At 49.8% G+C, this 22,557-nt stretch overlaps 1 protein-coding gene across 1 annotated transcript in view; it reads right to left on the reverse strand.

Moving 5' to 3' along the window:
* GDAP2 (ganglioside induced differentiation associated protein 2) overlaps positions 1 to 22,557 on the reverse strand; it is a 228,520-nt gene that overhangs the window by 172,490 nt on the left and 33,473 nt on the right. The window contains exon 3 of the mRNA XM_078656343.1: positions 6,498 to 6,637. Coding sequence (XP_078512469.1) covers positions 6,498 to 6,637 — 140 coding nt within the window. The remainder of the gene's footprint in view (positions 1 to 6,497; positions 6,638 to 22,557) is intronic.

The raw sequence follows: 22,557 nt of genomic DNA on the forward strand, positions 1-22,557 counted from the left end.
TTCAAATAGCGATTTCTAAAAAATCGCTATTTGAGAATCGCAAATCAGGTTGATGATACATATGCCCCTAAGCTCTCAAAGCGCCCGATAAAGGGCCGGGCTTGCACTGCGATGCCCTGCTCCTACTCGCTGTACAATGAGCACTGTCGAAGCCGGCTTTGAGCTGCAGCCGAGACTCCTGCCAAGAAGCCGGGTAGAACCAATTCTAGTCTGTGATGAACAGAGTGGGTGCAAATGTGGTTGAATGAATGCGTGGGCGTCGCAGCTTCCAAAGGCACGTCTGTGTGGTTGTGTGCACACAGATCTGCTGCTCTTCGATAGCCACGCTGGCGCCATGGGGCATTAGTGTACCCCGACTCATCAGGCCAACATGGGGGCGAGGAAGGTTACGAATAATAATACAGCGCTCTGAGTTCATTCTAATGAGAAATGAGCACAGCAGAAGTCTCTGTAAACTGATAGAATCATTGGTTCTCGATGCATTACTTAGTTGGACATTTTACTGTTCTTAAGTGCTGTAACTAACCTGCTTTGCTACTGCCTAATTTAAAAGTAGGATTTCGCCCTCATAATTGTGACCTGATCTCTCTAACAAAAGCACTGATCTATTTTCATGATATACACTCCGTGATCGGTCTGCATGGAACACGCACTTTGCAGCAGGCATATTAACCCTCTGCTCTACTTTATATTCACTCAACAAAATGATCACACGCTAGGAAGGGAAGAACTTTAATCACAGAGTGAGTGCAAGACGCTTTCCAATTCACTGAGACTGCACCCCCAAGCAGAAACGCACGTTTACGAGCCTCTCACACGCAAGAGCGAAGTTAATGTTTGCAACTGTTGATATGGCTCTGAAGGGGATCCAAGGGAATCGGAAAAGGGGAACCGAAAGCCCAGAGGAACAAGGGCCTAAAACTAAAGCAGCAACTAACTGCCGTCGTGGCCACACACCCCCCGGCAGGACTATCCCAAGCAGGCCGCTGCTCAAGAAGCGGCATGGCTCCCCCCCACATAGGGGGGCCTAGTCAATGGGAGCCTCCTCTGTGGCGTTGGGAAGACAATCAAGGAATCCCATGCGTCATCGACCGGATATCAAATACAATTTTAAAATGGTATAGTAAGGTTCCTGCCAGTATGGCTATTTCAGTGGTGGAGTTAAGAGAACTTCACAACATCCGGAAATTCATTTTTATCAAAATAACCAATAGCACGTTAGAAACTGCCCCCAAAACACTAGGAAGACAAACAACATAGATGACCAGAAATGCAACCTAATAAACAAGGTAAGCCTCTTGTGCACGACCCCACCCCCTGCATATACATCCCTTTAAGCGCGTGGAAAAACAAAGTCGGGCATAAACACTAACATCATACTGGACACAGCTGCAAAAATCGCACTTACTAAAAAAATAGGGTAAGGCTGAAACTCGGCACCTCGGAAAACCTCCGCTCTGCGCTAATATCAGGAGAATAAAAACAAGCATTGGCCGCAGGCACCTGGTGGGAAGGCTGAAACTTGGCGCCTCGGGGAGCCTCCGCTCTGCGCTAATACCAGGGGAATAAAAACAAGCATTGGCCGCAGGCACCTGTGGGAAGGTTGAAACTCAGCACCTCGGGGAGCCTCTGTTCTGCGCTAATACCAGGGGAATAACAAGCATTGGCCGCGCAGCCGTCAAATTAACGGCCGCGCGGCCATGAAAGGGAAAGTGATTGCGGTGAAAGGGAGGCAGATGGTGTCTGCGCGCGTGCACTGAGCCATTAATTACAAGCCGCATGGCAGCGCTTGTGCGCGTAATAGCAAGCTGGTGGGCGGCAAAAGCAGCACTTTCAAAAGCCAGCTACTAAATTTCTCGCTACAACAGCGCATGCGCTAGCTCTAGCGAGACCTAAAAAGGAAAAGTTTTTTTAAAAAATGTTTAAGACAGTTGTGGGTGAAACCACTATCTGGTCTCAAAAAATGTTTTTAAAGCATTCACAAAGGGAAAGAGATCCCTTGGGGGACCCTTCACATTTGCAAATGGGTTACCCCCAACTTGAAGTTGGTGACAAATTGTGAATGTTTTGTGACTGTTTATTGGTCACAAAACATTCATACTTGCCACTGCGATTAGTTATTAGGAAGGGACGCCGTACCCACGCCCATTCCTATTATCCAAATAGCGAATCACAAACCCAAAATGCGATGCGGTAACAGGTTACTGAATCGTGATTGGGCCTCTGTACATTTAAAAATGCCATTTGCATTCTGCGAATCAGGCTGTTTGCTGGGCAATCGTATCCAATGAGCAAAAGGCAGATTTTCAAATCATTAGTAAACAAGTTTAATAAATATAGGGCACCGCCCCCCTGACTCCCCCTTTTGATGATCAGAGATGGAGTCCAGTCCCCATGGTGCCAGCACAGGACTGCCGCCGTGAGCCGGTCACGCTTCACCTCAGTCCATCCACTGCCGTCCGCTCTACGGACAGTCAAGATGTCCCCTATTCAGCTGACAAAGGCCGCATTAACCTTTTGGACGCTCATGACGAGCTGAGCTCGTCATGAGCCACGGCGCTCCGGTGCTCAGGACGAGCTCAGCTCGTCATGAGTTGTGGAACGCTCGCATGCGGGGATAATTCCCCCGCTGTGCTGAGCGTTCCACGGGAGCCAATGCACCTGTGACGAGCTCAGCTCGTCATGAGCACCGGAGAGCCGTAGCTCATGACGAGCTCAGCTTGTCATGAGCATGGGGGCGCTGTGCGCACCCCCCTCGCCCCCAGCACAGCGGGGGAATAACCCCCGCAGCGAAGGGGTTAAGGCTCTGATGGCCAAGCAGATCTGAGAAGACGAAGGAGAAGGCCCTGCTGGACCAGTCAAAGACTTCACACAAACCAATCCCAAGCGGTCACTGAGGTTCCTCTGACGTGAGCAGAGGTTTGAAGATCTGGAAGAAGGACTCGTCCTCCAGCTTCCCCTGTAACGCCCGCAGCGACAGAGGTCTACAGCAAGCTGGGATACCTGGTTTAACCTTTTGAAAATGTATAGAATTGCAAGTGGGGTCCATGACAGTTGAATCTTAGCAAATGCAGATTCTTATTAATTGCACAGCATAGAGTGGAACATGCCAACTGGTCAAAAACTCTGCAAGCAGCACCCTTTTCAACCCCAGGCTGTTCGGCGACTAGCGGTAAATACCTCTTACGGCATGAATGTGGCAAGTCCTGCATCCTCAGACCAGGGCCTGAAGTCTGGCTGCAAGATGAGTTCTCGAACCTGTAGGGAGGGCATCAACCTCTTCATCAGCTCTCAAAATATCCCAACTTCCTGCATCATTTACCAACTTTCAAAACAAGGGAGGTACAGGAGCACAAACTGCTGCCTCCAGACAATCCCAGACTTGCTATAAAGAAGCCTTCCCTTCTCCAAGCCCCCAAGTGAGCTCCTGTTTTTAGCTGGACCATAAGGGTGTCACCTCCGCACTCTAAAGCATCTCTACCTTTGAGTACCTCACGCTGCGCTTCGTCTGCTTCCCCACACGGGGAATCAAACCACCCCAAACAACTTACCCAGGTTCTTTTTTTTTTTTAGAGGTCTTGTACTTTTCAGCACATAAGCTCATCAAAGTATCGTGTAAGACACTATGTACCTTAGCCACCTAGGTATCTACAGACATAATTAAAGGATACAGCCAAACTTCGACAAAACTCCTTAAACAGCATGTTCATCCTAAAGAAATTACAAACACTTGGATGATTCAGAACCTACAGGACAATCTTGGGAGCAACTGAGGGCAATGACCACTCCTCAAGCTGCTGGAATCTAGATATTCCAAAGTGACCACTGTGGATCAAGGTTGAAGCCCACTGGACTGGGAGTTCTAGTTCCCTCGCGTGTTCTGCCGGCTCACTGATCATCAGCGTAGATTGACCAGAGAAGGGCAGAACCTGGGGCAGTTTTGTGTTTGATGTCTCAGAATCTGGTACAACGAAACAACATCCGCAACCAGGAGATCCACTGCCCCCTGCCCCCGGCTACCTTCATAGTAAACCGCTCGGTGACCAACGGGTGCACTGGACTGGATGGGGCTCAGGACTGAAGCGATTCGAGAGGTTTGAAACATATCCACGCCAGCTGTAAGGGGTAACTTGGCACTCCGCACGTTAGTGGAATCTGTAGTCAATGGTGCGATAGCCCCCCCCGATTCAGCCAAAGCGAGACCTGGATTAAGGGTCCGCGTTAATCCTACCATGATAAACAGATCCAACGCCTCCACTGGAGGCCTGAGATCCAAACACCACCAGGGTGTCTTCAGCCCCAGGCTCTAGGACAGAACATCACATCTCGTTAGGAAACCCACCTGTGATGGACGCAACACCTTACCTTAGTGGCTGCTCACGGAGCATTCAGAGAAAGCAGCTTCAAGGCGCTTTAATTCTGTCCTAATCACCATTCCATCCCCAGGAAGTAAATGTGACCACTGACCTACAGCTACGAGCTTTAGGAACTATAGTGTTTACAGCCTCAGGCGGAGTTTTTACCCCCTCCTCAGACATCTGATTTTTCTAAATTGCTTGTTCACTTTTATCATTTATTCTTCATTCAAGAATGGAACTCTACAGCCAGCACGGTCATCTCTGAACCACACGCACACGACCCCCAGACATGCTCGAGCCGCCTCTTGCAGCCGGCTGTCCTGGGTGCAACCAGCTCACTGGGCACAGGGGGGCGATCAGGGCTTGTGTCATAGAGGTGTGCCGTGTGGGCTACCGTACAGGCCCCAGCGGTGTCCACTCTACTCCATGGGACTCCCAGGGTCCTGGCCAATGACAGCACAAGACAGGAACATACATGACAGAAAGCAGCAGCACGGACCCTGTGGAAATGGCATCACCTGGAGTAATGATTTGTTTTAATCACATTATAGTATTTTGACCAAATTGCCTGCAAAGACAAATGAGGAAATCATTTGTATCCAGTAATGTGTGATCTGAAAAAGGCACAGTGGCAGACGGAATACACAATTATTCTGCAGTTAAACATAAACACAAGTTTTTTTTAAAAGTGCCTTTAAATCTTCTCCAGCTCTCCAAAATGAGTTGCCACAGAGATCATAAATGAAGTATGTGATTTGCACATCAAAGTGAAAACCAAGCATTATTAAACTGTATTACAACATGTCCGACTGTTTGCGGTGAAAAGATCTTATCCTGCGCTTGAGAGTGAAGGGGCCATGAACAGTGTATATTGCCCAAGAGCACCATAGGTTGGGCTGAAGCGGAGACCGAAACGCGGTCTTATACTTTGTTCCTAAAAGAGCAGTTTCAAAAATGAAATGCACTCAGCAAAGAAGAGGAATTTTGCGATAAACATGTTAAATATACACAAGTCTCTGCAAAAATTCCCCAAATGTATTTCTTTCACAGGCATCTTAGTAGTGCTAGTACATCAGACAAAATCAGTGCAGTGCGCAAGCGCCCTCCTGAGCTTTGCAAGCGGCCCGCTGAAAACGGGCAAATATTTATTTACAAGTTAATCCCAAAGCAAGTAACAAGGGTGTCCTGCACACAAGACTTCGGGCCACCTTCATTTTTAAACACATTTCGCAATAAACGTGTTAAATATGAAAAGGTCTCTCCAACATTTCCAAAAATGTATTTCATTAACATGCAGAACTCTTATCTTAGTAGTACTGGTACATTAGAGTAAATCAATGCAAGGTTTTTTCGTAAGTAATAGTTTTCAAACATGATTTTAGAAAGGTTTATGCTTATATTCACCCTGAAAATGCAAAGTGAACTTCAAGCCCCACGAATGAAAGGCAAATGTTTTGTGCAGCCGAAGAACGAGATACCTTTTGAGATGGCTATGTCTAAAATAAAGTTAAAATAAAAAAAAGAGCAGAAGCAGGTTCTATGGAGGGAGTACGCTGCATTCCTATTTCCTGTAAACGCTCTCACTTTGAAGTCAGCCGAAAGCAACATAAACACCAGCCTCCCTCAAAGACACAGCTTGACATGTGGCCTCGGTCTTTGAACGCCCAGCAAATGTGACAAGAGAAGAACATGATTTAAGACCCGATTAATAAAGAAGATGAGTTTGAGGAAGAATGCTGTAAACACAGCTTTGGCATAGAGAGGCAGTACCTCAAGACGGACAGTCTAAAGCAAATAAATGCAGAAAATGGAAATCCACAATACACGAGTTACAAACCAACCAACTATGTCCGCTTTCGCAGAGCCATTAAGACCTGGCTTTTCAATCAATCATCTACAGTAACTGCTGAAATGGGGACTCCCAAGCAATCTGCCTGTCTAGCGCCGGGAAACCCTTTTTGGGTAGCTGTCGCGCTTAATAAGCTTAAAAAAAGAAATAAATAAAACCAGAAAGCCGGTAGCAAGCAATGGGCAGAATGCATTTCTAGGCCGACTTTCGTGATGTCCCCAAGGTGTATTTAGCAAAGGAGATCGCGGCGCTGTCTGGCCCGGTCGGCTGCGACCTAACAAGCCTCTTACCTTTCAGCTTCTGAAGGTCCTCCAGGAGCTCGGGCCCGGCGTAGCTGAAGATGCTGTCGGACACCGGGTTCTTGTCCATCAGGGCCTCGTTGCTGGTGTTGACTATGGCTGTGCAGCCCAGTAATGCAACGTCGCCTCTCCTGCGGGAACAAAGAAGGGGTCCTATGAACTGTGGTAGGACTTAAGAACAAGTCAAGAAATTCCCTCTGTGACCTGACCAGCATCTGTCCGGTGACAGCGAGGGATGTCGAAGGAATCCAGTAAGAGACAGGACACAATCCCTCGCTCAAACCAGCACTCACTCATAGAATGATAACTTTGTGCTGCACACTCCAGAAAGAATCAACACAGACCAGATCTCCAGCTCGGACAGCCTCACAAAGAACGAATGATTGGGTCACCTTTCTGGGGGTGCAGAGAAATCTGCAACAGTACCTGCAGCGGGGAGGGATCAACCAGCATACGTAGGACTTGGAGGCGAGGGGAACGGTACAAACATATGGACAACCCAGCAGGATGACCGGACAAGGAGCTCGGACTGTGCCATTACAACAGAACAATGATGATGGACCCGGGCCCCTCGCAGGATGGACCCGGGCCCCTCGCAGGATGGACCCGGGCCCCTCGCAGGATGGACCCGGGCCCCTCGCTCGATGGACCCGGGCCCCTCGCTCGATGGACCCGGGCCCCTCGCTCGATGGACCCGGGCCCCTCGCTCGATGGACCCGGGCCCCTCGCTCGATGGACCCGGGCCCCTCGCTCGATGGACCCGGGCCCCTCGCTCGATGGACCCGGGCCCCTCGCTCGATGGACCCGGGCCCCTCGCTCGATGGACCCGGGCCCCTCGCTCGATGGACCCGGGCCCCTCGCTCGATGGACCCGGGCCCCTCGCTCGATGGACCCGGGCCACTCGCTCGATGGACCCGGGCCACTCGCTCGATGGACCCGGGCCACTCGCTCGATGGACCCGGGCCCCTCGCTCGATGGACCCGGGCCCCTCGCTCGATGGACCCGGGCCCCTCGCTCGATGGACCCGGGCCCCTCGCTCGATGGACCCGGGCCACTCGCTCGATGGACCCGGGCCACTCGCTCGATGGACCCGGGCCACTCGCTCGATGGACCCGGGCCACTCGCTCGATGGACCCGGGCCACTCGCAGGATGGACCCGGGCCACTCGCAGGATGGACCCGGGCCACTCGCAGGATGGACCCGGGCCACTCGCAGGATGGACCCAGGCCACTCGCAGGATGGACCCAGGCCACTCGCAGAATGGACCCAGGCCACTCGCAGAATGGACCCAGGCCACTCGCAGAATGGACCCAGGCCACTCGCAGAATGGACCCAGGCCACTCGCAGAATGGACCCAGGCCACTCGCAGAATGGACCCAGGCCACTCGCAGAATGGACCCAGGCCACTCGCAGAATGGACCCAGGCCACTCGCAGAATGGACCCAGGCCACTCGCATAATGGACCCAGGCCACTCGCATAATGGACCCAGGCCACTCGCATAATGGACCCAGGCCACTCGCATAATGGACCCAGGCCACTCGCATAATGGACCCAGGCCACTCGCATAATGGACCCAGGCCACTCGCATAATGGACCCAGGCCACTCGCATAATGGACCCAGGCCACTCGCATAATGGACCCAGGCCACTCGCATAATGGACCCAGGCCACTCGCATAATGGACCCAGGTCACTCGCATAATGGACCCAGGCCACTCGCATAATGGACCCAGGCCACTCGCATAATGGACCCAGGCCACTCGCATAATGGACCCAGGCCACTCGCATAATGGACCCAGGCCACTCGCATAATGGACCCAGGCCACTCGCATAATGGACCCAGGCCACTCGCATAATGGACCCAGGCCACTCGCATAATGGACCCAGGCCACTCGCATAATGGACCCAGGCCACTAGCATAATGGACTCAGGCCACTAGCATAATGGACTCAGGCCACTAGCATAATGGACTCAGGCCACTAGCATAATGGACTCAGGCCACTAGCATAATGGACTCAGGCCACTAGCATAATGGACTCAGGCCACTCGTCCTCTATTCCTCACAAAGGCAGAACATGTCCAGGCCTTTAGGAACAAGGAAGGATGCTGATCATGGATTGCTCTTATGGACTGCTCATACTTTGAGATATTTTTATATTTTGTAACCATAAAGACTGCTGTGTAGATAAGAAAACAGTATAACGATGACAAACGTATACATTCTGTAATGTATTCTTAAATTAAGTTATTAGACATAAATGGCATTGAAAAGTCTGACCCACAAAAACAAGTGTCTGCAGCAATGACTGCTTTGAATAAAGGGAAAACAGAGAAGAATAAAACAATCTGAGAAGATTTTGTGTTTTATTTCCTTGCACTCGATGACTGCTGCCTCCAGTTTTGTACTTTGGAAACTGACTGAAGAGAGTCAGGGTGCCAGGAAGCTGTGGGTCGCATTCATTACTACCCTCAATAAATGTATAGCGCTCCGCGGCTTCCCTCCTTGGTTCATGCTATTTCAGTTCCAATGCATACACACAGCCCTGCCAAGTACCAAACATCAGGCGTAAGACTAACGCATTCCAGCGCTGGTGTCCGCCGTTTTCATTCATGTTTATGTATAGTTTTTCTTCATTTTATGCTCAACCTATAGCGGATTGCTAAATGACACACATTAATAATTCCACAATTCAACCATGCTGATTGCCTCATCTGTGACAATGTCTTTATATTCCAAGATTATTTGGCTTGCTCTCACAACTCCCTTTGTTGCTTCGTCCGAATAGTTACTCAAAGCTCTTCAAATTGCATTGAAGTGTTAACACCCCTAAAATCACAACGAGATAAAAAAAATAGTCTAAGCCAATTTCAGTACTCGAGGTATCGGGAGCCTTCACCTAAATCCTATGGCTAGAACAAAATGCACTCACAGCGGGTGGTATGGCCTGGCAGTCACAAGGGGCCTGCCCCCCAGTCCGGGACGAGGCAGGTGGTGATTGGTCCCATGTCTGGGACACAGCGAGATCAGGGCGGTGCACAGCTGCCAAGGTTTCAGGTTGCTTATGTGTAACATTTTCATAATCTTATGTAATTATGAGTGACATTAACCAACTATGAGTGACACTTTTTAGCAAGCAAAATCAAGCAAAGAAGATGAGGGAAACATAAATATCAGAAATTACACCCATCTGAGCAACAAGAAACTCTAAGAAGCCTAGACATGAAAAGCAGGACTTTATACAAATGTTATGTTAATATAACTTATAAAGCGCACGAATACCCGGCGGTGTCTTGGCGCTGAACCGGAGTGTAAGCCCTGTGGGACGAATAGTCTGTATTCCTATTTAACTCTGCTTTTCTGCCTTTTATTACTTTATCAGTCACAGATCATGAAAGCAGCCCTGCAACGCATTTTAAAGTGCTTTACTCATAAGTTTCATGTTTTAAATGTTGACTGGTTGTTTTTTTTATGCTGTTCTTTCTTCACTTTTAAGCTTACAGCAGCCATTTGTGGAGAAGTGTGGCTCAATGGTTAGAGCAGGCAGACCTCGATGCAGAGCTTTGGCCAGGGACCAGGGTTCGATTCCCGCCTCGGCGGGTCTCGGGCTCATTAATTCCCCTGACTGGATATTCTCGCCTCAGCGCCTATTCTAATCATGGGTGCTGCGCTGCAACTCTGGGCAATAGCTTGCTTAATCTCCAGAACGGCCCCCACAACGCTAAGGATGCCTGGCTGCACCTTGGGGTGCCCAGGAGTGGACATCTCACAGGGAAAGCCAGGATGGGTTCCACAGCGGTATTCGTACAAGCGCCGGGAAACCCACTGCGGGTAGCTGTGCGCTATACAAGTACAAAAACATTTACATTAGAAAAACACTACAACAGACTTCATTCCCCACAACTATTTGGGAAAAAGTCAAACTTCAACAGGGTCCAATCATGTGGCTCCTCAATATCTCCATCGCCCTGTGCCGCTTTCTCCTCTTCCTCTTGACATTCCTAATCCTGTTTTGACCCTTCAGATCCTTAGTAGTGGACAAATGGCAATGGACCACTCGATCACCTGCCCGAATCGTGCGCAAACACTGTCCTAATCTGCCCGAGGACAGAGACCACACCTTAGCCGTGCGGTCCCTGCAGCCGCTCACAAGGATGCCTCCCTGGCAGTCAATGTGAGTCCCATCCTGCTCATGAGCTGTGACCTGTGAACGGACGACGCCGAGGATCTTTCCACCTCCTCCTCCACTGAGGTTATGAGAGTTGGCAATAACAAACGGGCACACGTCTTCTCTGTGACCTGAAAACACCGATAAGTGCCGGCAGTGAAAGCCATTTTTATCAGCACGTAGATGGTAAGACCGGATCGCTTCGGTCTGATAAAGGTAGAATACCTCATCCAGCTGGATCCAGGGCATCAAAGTGTCGGTCCCCTGAATGGTAAAGGTGGCGTTGAAACACTCCCAGGCAAGCTTCCTTCACACGGCGTCCCGCTAGAATCGAGCCCCGAAGGGGTATCTCTGCGCTTCGGATGGGCAGCATGGGTGTGGTGCTACTACAGCAAAATCAGAGGCAGAAGAGAGTGGTTTTAAGCGGCTTTCTGAATAGTAGATGATCGGGGCATAGTGGTAACATGATCGAACCTCCTGCTGTTGTGCGTTTCCTGCATGGAACATCGTAATTTTACCTATGCCAGCCTAATTTTGCATGTCGTAAACCTCATTTTTCTTTGCACACGTTGCTACATAAACACGCTTGCTTTTGTGCCACATTCTACTTTCACACGGAACCTGCATATGTTTTTGCATTCTGTTATTTTCCTGGGATTTAGTCTGACCACCACAGACAAGGTCAAACAACAATGCCTCTTGTTATTCTTTCTGGCCAGGCACTAGCACCGAGACATAACACAAGAATGAGGCTGCTGTTTATGTGCACACACGTTCTATCATATAGATGAGTACAAGACCCACAAACACGCACATGGATCGAGAGTTCTGAGACAAGAGCACTGAGTCTGCTGAGATGTAGAGAATCCATCAGTCGCTGCTGAGGTACGGGGTTGTGTCCGCTGAGATGCAGAACGTCCATCTGTGTAACCTAAGGTACGTGGTCTGTGTCGGCTGAGATGTAGACGTGCATCTGTGAATCTTATGGTACGAGGTCTGCCAGTACTCCCAGAGATCTTTGATATATAATCATTTAGCTTTAGTAGCAGGGGAGGGTTTGGTCAATCTGTCCTATAAAAGGACTTGGTTTGTAAAGATATATGGATTATTAACTATGCAAACAGTATTTTTAGTGTGTATTGGTTCTCTAACACAATAGTTTCAATAAATATTCTAAAGTTCCTTCGTGTCTCCTGGTTATTATTGTGGACAAATACAAGTGAGAGAGCGAAAGGGTGTGTCTGGTTACCGCGATCCCGGAGAGGGTTGTGTTCTGGGGTGCCAATTCACTTCGTTCTCTGGTAAGGTTAGGAGGGCATTCGAGGCACTATAGATTGTCGGACTCTGAATCATAGACACCGAGGTTGTACAGAGACTCAGCCCCTACATACTTATGTTCTATGACTCAACCATAGTTCTGTTCCAGAGCAAAATCCCTGAAACATGGCGCCACCAACACTTGGTCTGGAAATTACTTGCGGGAACCACGAGTAGTGCTTGTCCAGAATACCCTTGCATCTTTCCTCGGAGACGTCCGTGGTGATGGGGATTTCTCCTCCACAGTAATTAGGCAGTACGTGGTTCTGTTGGTTTTTCAAGCTTGAATATTAAAATGTTTACACCCTGATTGTGCAACGCTTCGAATCCTTTTTCGATCATTTCCAACTTGTAGCTATTCCTTTTAATTGCTGCTCAGCAGTAACGCATTTGATGCAACACAGTGTCCCTAATGCAGGAGCGCCTGTGATTTTTGTAAATGAACCGTATGAAGCCTTCTGCTTTGAAGTCTTTTATTCTTGGGTCACTTTCCTGGCTGTCGACACTAATAACAATTTCCGTGAATCGACTATACCACCGGTTCCTGCTGCATATCGACCCGTATTCACTTGCTGATATTACTCTTACTGTCCAGGAACACCGGACGTGGTTTAATGGCACACTTCCCCAGGTGCTTCGCGCTGTATGAATGGACCCTTCAAGTCTCAAATGGGCCTCCTAGCCGGCACAAGCAGGCTATACCCCGTATCCCACTTAGGGTAAAATCAATTTAGTGCAGCCTTGAGCTTTATACAATGTTCGTGTTGCCTTATACTGATGCATGACCAAATTTTTTCTATAGGCCTTGCTGGCTGGACCAGCTAGGGTTGCCCTCCAGGGAAAATCTCAGATGCCTGAAGTTTATGTGATCCGTCCCGTAATTGTTGATTCAGTTATGGGCAAACGACCTGCATTTCATGAAGAAATACCCTTTTGGATTGCCCAAAAAAATGCATCAACTCGACACGGTTTGCCCTTATGGGATCACAAGACAAGCACAGTATTATGTCTATTTGCTTACCCAATGGCCTGGTTCCCCCCTAGCCGATTGCAATACCTGGGGGGCTATTTTTGCCGCAATCTGCACTCCCTGTCATGACACTTCCTCGATGGCCTTTCTGGGGAACGTCCTCAAACAGGTACAGAATGAGCAAGGGACAGGGCCGGACTTCGATTTGGGGATGAAAATGATTATTTCTAACGAACACGAGTTGCCGGTCATTATTGCAAACGTATATAGGTCTTTAAGGCGTAATAGTTTGAGACCCAGACCTACAGTAGCACCGCTTGGCAAGCCTAGTAATAAGGATGCCAGTCCTACCTGTCAGTTTCCTAAAAAAGCATGGGACAAATCTAAACAACAAAAACCTAGACAACACAGAGTCTCTCTGCCCCCGGAACCCTCTGAGAGACAATATGATTTGCGTGATGGCACAAACATTTAAAACTCCTGACAGGTATCAGATTCCTGACCCCCATTCTCCTCGTACCTTGGTAGGACTCATCTGACCAACAGTAGGACAAAGGCGGGTGATCTGACCACAGACAAGGAGAGTACTTCCAACCAAAATAGGAGAGAAGATGTTCGCCTGATGTGAAGATAAAGAAAAAGAACAGACCTCATATAAAGCCTCTTTCCAAAAAAGAAAGTTGCAGCATTAATAGCTAAAGAGGCCACAGACGGTGGTAACCTTCCTCTTGAACAGGAGTTGGGCGGTGACTCTCATCGACAGAGGTCACCATAGTACCCCAGAGTCTCCACCAATTTCTGGTGGCAAAAGCAACCAAAACATTTATTACAGTTGAAACCGCTGACACCCGCGGAGTCTCACCGGACAGACTATATTTTTAGATATTCAAATTAAAGAGGAGGTTGAACTCACCATTAAAGCAAACTTCTTGGACAATTTAACTACATTGTATGATATTCTCTTGGTGGAGGTCGGCTAGCCCCCACCTGTTATTCTTGCAAGCCACCAGGGATAGGATGTCCTTCTACCATCTTGTTCGCACATTGTCCCTACTGAAGTCAAACAAGCGTATGGTTCCAAATGGGTATTTGCTTTGGCCCCTGCACTTTATCGTAAGCGTGCTGGTTGGGATAAGGATTCTCCTCACCATGTTATTTCTATACGGTCCACAACTCAGGTACAACCACAGTATCCTAATAAACAGGATGCTAAAGCCCCCATTAAGGAAATTCTTTCCTAACTGGAGTACCAGGAGTAATTGAACCATGTGTATTTCAAATGACCAATCAATCCTCTTTTTCCTGTTCTGAAACCGGATAATTCATTTCACATTGTCTTAGATTACAGACATTTTAATAGTCAGATATGCACTTTGTCAGTACAAAATACGCATAGTACAGCACTAATTAATAATGTGGCCCACAAAAAATATACAACTTCCTTGGACATTTCCAACAGTTTTTTCTGTCACAATTTAGCTCCAGACAGACGCTACTGGTCTTGGTCTGGTACCGGAGTGCTATATCTGTGTCAGACAGCGTGAGTACACGAGGAGTCTACTGAAGACCCCCGGTGTGATATATCGGAGTCAGACAGCATGAGTGCACGAGGAGTCTACTGAAGACCCCCGGTGTGATATATCGGAGTCAGACAGCATGAGTGCACAAGGAGTCTAATGAAGACCCCCGGTGTGATATATCTCTGCCAGACAGCGAGTGCACAAGGAGTCTACTGAAGACCCCCGGTGTGATATATCAGAGTCAGACAGCGTGAGTGCAGGTGGAGTCTACTGAAGACCCCCGGTGTGATATATCTGTGTCAGACAGCGTGAGTACACGAGGAGTCTACTGAAGACCCCCGGTGTGATATATCGGAGTCAGACAGCATGAGTGCACGAGGAGTCTACTGAAGACCCCCGGTGTGATATATCGGAGTCAGACAGCATGAGTGCACAAGGAGTCTAATGAAGACCCCCGGTGTGATATATCTCTGCCAGACAGCGAGTGCACAAGGAGTCTACTGAAGACCCCCGGTGTGATATATCGGAGTGAGACAGCGTGAGTGCACGAGGAGTCTACTGAAGACCGCCCGATGTGATATATCTGTGTCAGACAGCGAGTGCACAAGGAGTCTACTGAAGAACCCCGGTGTGATATATCGGTGTCAGACAGCGTGAGTGCAAAAGGAGTCTACTGAAGACCCCCGGTGTGATATATCTGTGCTGACAGCGTGAGTGCACGAAGAGTCTATTGAAGACACCCGGTGTGATATATCTGTGCTGACAGTGAGTGCACAAGGAGTCTACTGAAGACCCCGGTGTGATATATCTGTGTCAGACAGCGTGAGTGCACGAGGAGTCTACTGAAGACCCCCGGTGTGATATATCTGTGTCAGACAGCGTGAGTGCACGAGGAGTCTACTGAAGACCCCGGTGTGATATATCTGTGCTGACAGTGAGTGCACAAGGAGTCTACTGAAGACCGCTCGATGTGATATATCTGTGTCAGACAGCGTGAGTGCACGAGGAGTCTACTGAAGACCCCCGGTGTGATATATCGGAGTCAGACAGCGTGAGTGCACGAGGAGTCTACTGAAGACCCCCGGTGTGATATATCTGTGCCAGACAGCATGAGTGCACGAGGAGTCTACTGATGACCCCTGGTGTGATATATCTGTGTCAGACAGCGTGAGTGCACGAGGAGTCTACTGAAGACCCCCGGTGTGATATATCTGTGTCAGACAGCGTGAGTGCACGAGGAGTGTACTGAAGACCGCCCGATGTGATATCTGTGTCAGACAGCGTGAGTGCAGGAGGAGTCTATTGAAGACTCCCGGTGTGATATATCGGAGTCAGACAGCGTGAGTGCACGAGGAGTCTACTGAAGACCCCGGTGTGATATATCTGTGTCAGACAGCGTGAGTGCACCAGGAGTCTACTGAAGACCCCCGGTGTGATATATCTGTGCCAGACAGCGTGAGTGCACGAGGAGTCTACTGAAGACCCCCGGTGTGATATATCTGTGTCAGACCGTGAGTGCACAAGGAGTCTACTGAAGACCCCCGGTGTGATATATCTGTGTCAGACAGCGTGAGTGCACGAGGAGTCTACTGAAGACCCCCGGTGTGATATATCTGTGTCAGACCGTGAGTGCACAAGGAGTCTACTGAAGACCCCTGGTGTGATATATCTGTGCCAGACGGCGTGAGTGCACAAGGAATCTACTGAAGACCCCGGTGTGATATATCTGTGCCAGACAGCGTGAGTGCACGAGGAGTCTACTGAAGACCCCGGTGTGATATATCTGTGCCAGACAGCGTGAGTGCAGGAGGAGTCTATTGAAGACCCCTGGTATGATATATCTGTGCCAGACAGCGTGAGTGCACGACGAGTCTACTGAAGACCCCCGGTGTGATATATCTGTGTCAGACAGCGTGAGTGCACGAGGAGTCTACTGAAGACCCCGGTGTGATATATCTGTGCTGACAGTGAGTGCACAAGGAGTCTACTGAAGACCCCGGTGTGATATATCTGTGTCAGACAGCGTGAGTGCAGGAGGAGTCTATTGAAGACTCCCGGTGTGATATATCGGAGTCAGACAGCGTGAGTGCACAAGGAGTCTACTGAAGACCCCCGGTGTGATATATCTGTGCCAGACAGCGTGAGTGCACGAGGAGTCTACTGAAGACCCCCGGTGTGATATATCTGTGCCAGACAGCGTGAGTGCACGAGGAGTCTACTGAAGACCCCGGTGTGATATATCTGTGTCAGACAGCGTGAGTGCACCAGGAGTCTACTGAAGACCCCCGGTGTGATATATCTGTGCCAGACAGCGTGAGTGCACGAGGAGTCTACTGAAGACCCCCGGTGTGATATATCTGTGTCAGACAGCGTGAGTGCACGAGGAGTCTACTGAAGACCCCGGTGTGATATATCTGTGTCAGACAGCGTGAGTGCACAAGGAGTCTACTGAAGACCCCCGGTGTGATATATCTGTGTCAGACAGCGTGAGTGCACAAGGAGTCTACTGAAGACCCCCGGTGTGATATATCTGTGTCAGACAGCGTGAGTGCACGAGGAGTCTACTGAAGACCCCGGTGTGATATATCTGTGCCAGACAGCGTGAGTGCACGAGGAGTCTACTGAAGACCCCTGGTGTGATATATCTGTGCCAGACGGCGTGAGTGCACAAGGAATCTACTGAAGACCCCGGTGTGATATATCTGTGCCAGACAGCGTGAGTGCACGAGGAGTCTACTGAAGACCCCCGGTGTGATATATCTGTGCCAGACAGCGTGAGTGCAGGAGGAGTCTATTGAAGACCCCTGGTATGATATATCTGTGCCAGACAGCGTGAGTGCAGGAGGAGTCTATTGAAGACCCCCGGTGTGATATATCGGAGTCAGACAGCGTGAGTGCACGAGGAGTCTACTGAAGACCCCGGTGTGATATATCTGTGCTGACAGCGTGAGTGCACGAGGAGTCTATTGAAGACCCCCGGTGTGATATATCAGAGTCAGACAGCGTGAGTGCACGACGAGTCTACTGAAGACCCCCGGTGTGATATATCTGTGTCAGACAGCGTGAGTGCACGAGGAGTCTACTGAAGACCCCGGTGTGATATATCTGTGCTGACAGTGAGTGCACAAGGAGTCTACTGAAGACCCCGGTGTGATATATCTGTGTCAGACAGCGTGAGTGCAGGAGGAGTCTATTGAAGACTCCCGGTGTGATATATCGGAGTCAGACAGCGTGAGTGCACAAGGAGTCTACTGAAGACCCCCGGTGTGATATATCTGTGCCAGACAGCGTGAGTGCACGAGGAGTCTACTGAAGACCCCCGGTGTGATATATCTGTGCCAGACAGCGTGAGTGCACGAGGAGTCTACTGAAGACCCCGGTGTGATATATCTGTGTCAGCGTGAGTGCACCAGGAGTCTACTGAAGACCCCCGGTGTGATATATCGGGGTCAGACAGCGTGAGTGCACGAGGAGTCTACTGAAGACCCCGGTGTGATATATCGGGGTCAGACAGCGTGAGTGCACAAGGAGTCTACTGAAGACCCCCGGTGTGATATATCGGGGTCAGACAGCGTGAGTGCACGAGGAGTCTACTGAAGACCCCCGGTGTGATATATCGGGGTCAGACAGCGTGAGTGCACAAGGAGTCTACTGAAGACCCCCGGTGTGATATATCGGGGTCAGACAGCGTGAGTGCACGAGGAGTCTACTGAAGACCCCGGTGTGATATATCGGAGTCAGACAGCGTGAGTGCACCAGGAGTCTACTGAAGACCCCCGGTGTGATATATCTGTGTCAGACAGCGTGAGTGCACAAGGAGTCTACTGAAGACCCCCGGTGTGATATATCAGAGTCGGACAGCGTGAGTGCACAAGGAGTCTACTGAAGACCCCCGGTGTGATATATATTTGTGTCAGACAGCGTGAGTGCACGAGGAGTCAACTGAAGACCCCCGGTGTGATATATCTGTGTCAGACAGCGTGAGTGCACGAGGAGTCTACTGAAGACCCCGGTGTGATATATCTGTGCCAGACAGCGTGAGTGCACGAGGAGTCTACTGAAGACCCCCGGTGTGATATATCTGTGCCAGACAGCGTGAGTGCACGAGGAGTCTACTGAAGACCCCGGTGTGATATATCTGTGCCAGACAGCGTGAGTGCAGGAGGAGTCTATTGAAGACCCCTGGTATGATATATCTGTGCCAGACAGCGTGAGTGCACGAGGAGTCTACTGAAGACCCCCGGTGTGATATATCTGTGCCAGACGGCGTGAGTGCACAAGGAGTCTACTGAAGACCCCGGTGTGATATATCTGTGCCAGACAGCGTGAGTGCACGAGGAGTCTACTGAAGACCCCCGGTGTGATATATCTGTGCCAGACAGCGTGAGTGCACGAGGAGTCTACTGAAGACCCCCGGTGTGATATATCTGTGTCAGACAGCGTGAGTGCAGGAGGAGTCTATTGAAGACCCCCGGTGTGATATATCGGAGTCAGACAGCGTGAGTGCACAAGTAGTCTACTGAAGACCCCGGTGTGATATATCTGTGTCAGACAGCATGAGTGCACGAGGAGTCTACTGAAGACCCCCGGTGTGATATATCAGAGTCAGACAGCGTGAGTGCACGAGGAGTCTACTAAAGACCCCGGTGTGATATATCTGTGCCAGACAGCGTGAGTGCACGAGGAGTCTACTGAAGACCCCCGGTGTGATATATCTGTGCCAGACAGCGTGAGTGCACGAGGAGTCTACTGAAGACCCCCGGTGTGATATATCTGTGTCAGACAGCGTGAGTGCACGAGGAGTCTACTGAAGACCCCCGGTGTGATATATCGGGGTCAGACAGCGTGAGTGCACGAGGAGTCTACTGAAGACCCCCGGTGTGATATATCTGTGTCAGACAGTGTGAGTGCACAAGGAGTCTACTGAAGACCCCCGGTGTGATATATCTGTGTCAGACAGCGTGAGTGCACAAGGAGTCTACTGAAGACCCCCGGTGTGATATATCTGTGCCTGACAGCGTGAGTGCACAAGGAGTCTACTGAAGACCCCCGGTGTGATATATCTGTGTCAGACAGCGTGAGTGCACAAGGAGTCTACTGAAGACCCCCGGTGTGATATATCTGTGCCAGACAGCGTGAGTGCACAAGGAGTCTACTGTAGACCCCCGGTGTGATATATCTGTGTCAGACAGTGTGAGTGCACAAGGAGTCTACTGTAGACCCCCGGTGTGATATATCTGTGCCAGACAGCGTGAGTGCACAAGGAGTCTACTGAAGACCCCCGGTGTGATATATCTGTGTCAGACAGCGTGAGTGCACAAGGAGTCTACTGAAGACCCCCGGTGTGATATATCTGTGCTGACAGCGTGAGTGCACAAGGAGTCTACTGAAGACCCCCAGTGTGATATATCTGTGCCAGACAGCGTGAGTGCACGAGGAGTCTACTGAAGACCCCCGGTGTGATATATGTGTGCTGACAGTGAGTGCACAAGGAGTCTACTGAAGACCCCCGGTGTGATATATCGGAGTCAGACGGCGTGAGTGCAGGAGGAGTCTACTGAAGACCCCTGGTGTGATATATCTGTGCCAGACAGCGTGAGTGCACAAGGAGTCTACTGAAGACCCCCGGTGTGATATATCTGTGCCAGACAGCGTGAGTGCACGAGGAGTCTACTGAAGACCCCCGGTGTGATATATCTGTGCCAGACAGCGTGAGTGCACGAGGAGTCTACTGAAGACCCCCGGTGTGATATATCTGTGTCAGACAGCGTGAGTGCAGGAGGAGTCTACTGAAGACCCCTGGTGTGATATATCTGTGCTGACAGTGAGTGCACAAGGAGTCTACTGAAGACCCCCGGTGTGATAGATCTGTGTCAGACAGCGTGAGTGCACGAGGAGTCTACTGAAGACCCCCGGTGTGATATATCTGTGCCAGACAGCGCGAGTGCAGGAGGAGTCTACTGAAGACCCCTGGTGTGATATATCTGTGCCAGACAGCGTGAGTGCACGAGGAGTCTACTGAAGACCCCCGGTGTGATATATCTGTGTCAGACAGCGTGAGTGCACAAGGAGTCTACTGAAGACCCCCGGTGTGATATATCGGGGTCAGACAGCGTGAGTGCAGGAGGAGTCTACTGAAGACCCCTGGTGTGATATATCTGTGCCAGACAGCGTGAGTGCAGGAGGAGTCTACTGAAGACCCCTGGTGTGATATATCTGTGCCAGACAGCGTGAGTGCACGAGGAGTCTACTGAAGACCCCGGTGTGATATATCTGTGTCAGACAGCGGGAGTGCAAGAGGAGGCTACTGAAGACCCCCGGTGTGATATATCTGTGCCAGACAGCGTGAGTGCACAAGGAGTCTACTGAAGACCCCCGGTGTGATATATCTGTGCCAGACAGCGTGAGTGCACGAGGAGTCTACTGAAGACCCCCGGTGTGATATATCTGTGCCAGACAGCGTGAGTGCACAAGGAGTCTACTGAAGACCCCCAGTGTGATATATCTGTGCCAGACAGCGTGAGTGCACGAGGAGTCTACTGAAGACCCCCGGTGTGATATATCTGTGCCAGACAGCGTGAGTGCACAAGGAGTCTACTGAAGACCCCCAGTGTGATATATCTGTGCCAGACAGCGTGAGTGCACGAGGAGTCTACTGAAGACCCCTGGTGTACACAGGATGGAGAAAGAAAGCGCACTGGGCCCTGTGCCCGTACCACACTTCATGAAGATTGGAACCATTCCTCTACAACATAATACATAAGCAACATTTTGATGCTTTGTGGACAGAGTTAGCCGTTTTATTCGTACGATTTGCTCCAGCGGTGCAACATTAAGTGCGTCATCTGTACACTGAAATTAAAAATTCTCACAAATTACCCAACACTTGGAAGGAAAGTTCCCTTGTTACAAGTGCCCACCTATTACCATGCCAACGAACCGCCACCTGGACTCAGAATTAAATACAAATAAGCCTACAGCAACAGCTGGAAGGGCCCACACAGCTGCCATCTACTGGCCAGAGTCTCCATGTGCCACTCAAGAGCATCTCTGGGATCTGAGGACATATCCAACAAGCATTGGCATAGGCAATAGGTCTCGCCTTTGGGCTCTTATAAGTGTTTACCCATGCACCAGTTGTTGCACCCAGGATATTGTGCTGGATACCTAAATACGTATAAGGTCCGAAAGGTGAGACCTATTGGCTATGCCAATGCTTGTTATCAGAGATGAGAGAAGATTCAAATGTGTGAGTTCAGGACGTGCACTGTACATAGATCTCTTCGGTTTCATTAAGGAGGCGAGAAGGTGCTCCATGTATAGTGAGATGTTAGTCCACGTGTGGGGTACACACGGACTGGCCTCTGTTGGCAGAGGGCATGAATGAGACGAAGTTAATGTAGACACAATACTAATGCTTCACAATGCAGTGACATCATCTTATGAAGTAAAGTGAAACTCCTCTGCTTGTTTAAGGAATACACTTTTTATGCATTTTGAAGAAAGTAGATCATATTCTAACAGGATGTTTGTTGCCCAGTTTACAGTCCAGGTGTGGTCGACGCTCAGCTGGAGCAAAGGCTCCTAGAGCCAGACTTGACCCTTGACCCGGCCCTCCCTGGCAATGTGTTGGCCCGCACACTTCGAGCCAGGTGTACTCAAAGGAAAGCTTGTGAATAGCAAAAGAACTGATAAACGTATGCGCAGGCGGAGACGTACATATGTGTGTGTTCTCTCACACTATTTGTTGAAAGGTTCGTCTGAATTCATATTGAATAAGTATTTATATTACCCGAGGGTTTTGAAGCGCTTTATAGGAGCGCCAGTGCCGTCCCACAAGCACGCATTCATGTCTTGGCAGGCGCGGGGAGGGGAAGGGATTCGCCCAGGATCACAGGACGCCGAGCCGACGCCGAGACTGGCTGTTCCGATGTCAGCAGCTCTGCCCGTGAGGCCACATCCTCCATGTGCTTACAGAAGCATGTGGGACACGCTTAGACAGCTCTTAAATATATCATATCTTTTTGTATTTAAAATGAATATTTTGCGTTTCAAAAGTTGCCAACAGAATACTTGATT

Source organism: Lissotriton helveticus, chromosome 8 (assembly GCF_964261635.1).
Source record: "Lissotriton helveticus chromosome 8, aLisHel1.1, whole genome shotgun sequence".
NCBI classification, from domain to species: Eukaryota; Metazoa; Chordata; class Amphibia; order Caudata; family Salamandridae; genus Lissotriton; species Lissotriton helveticus.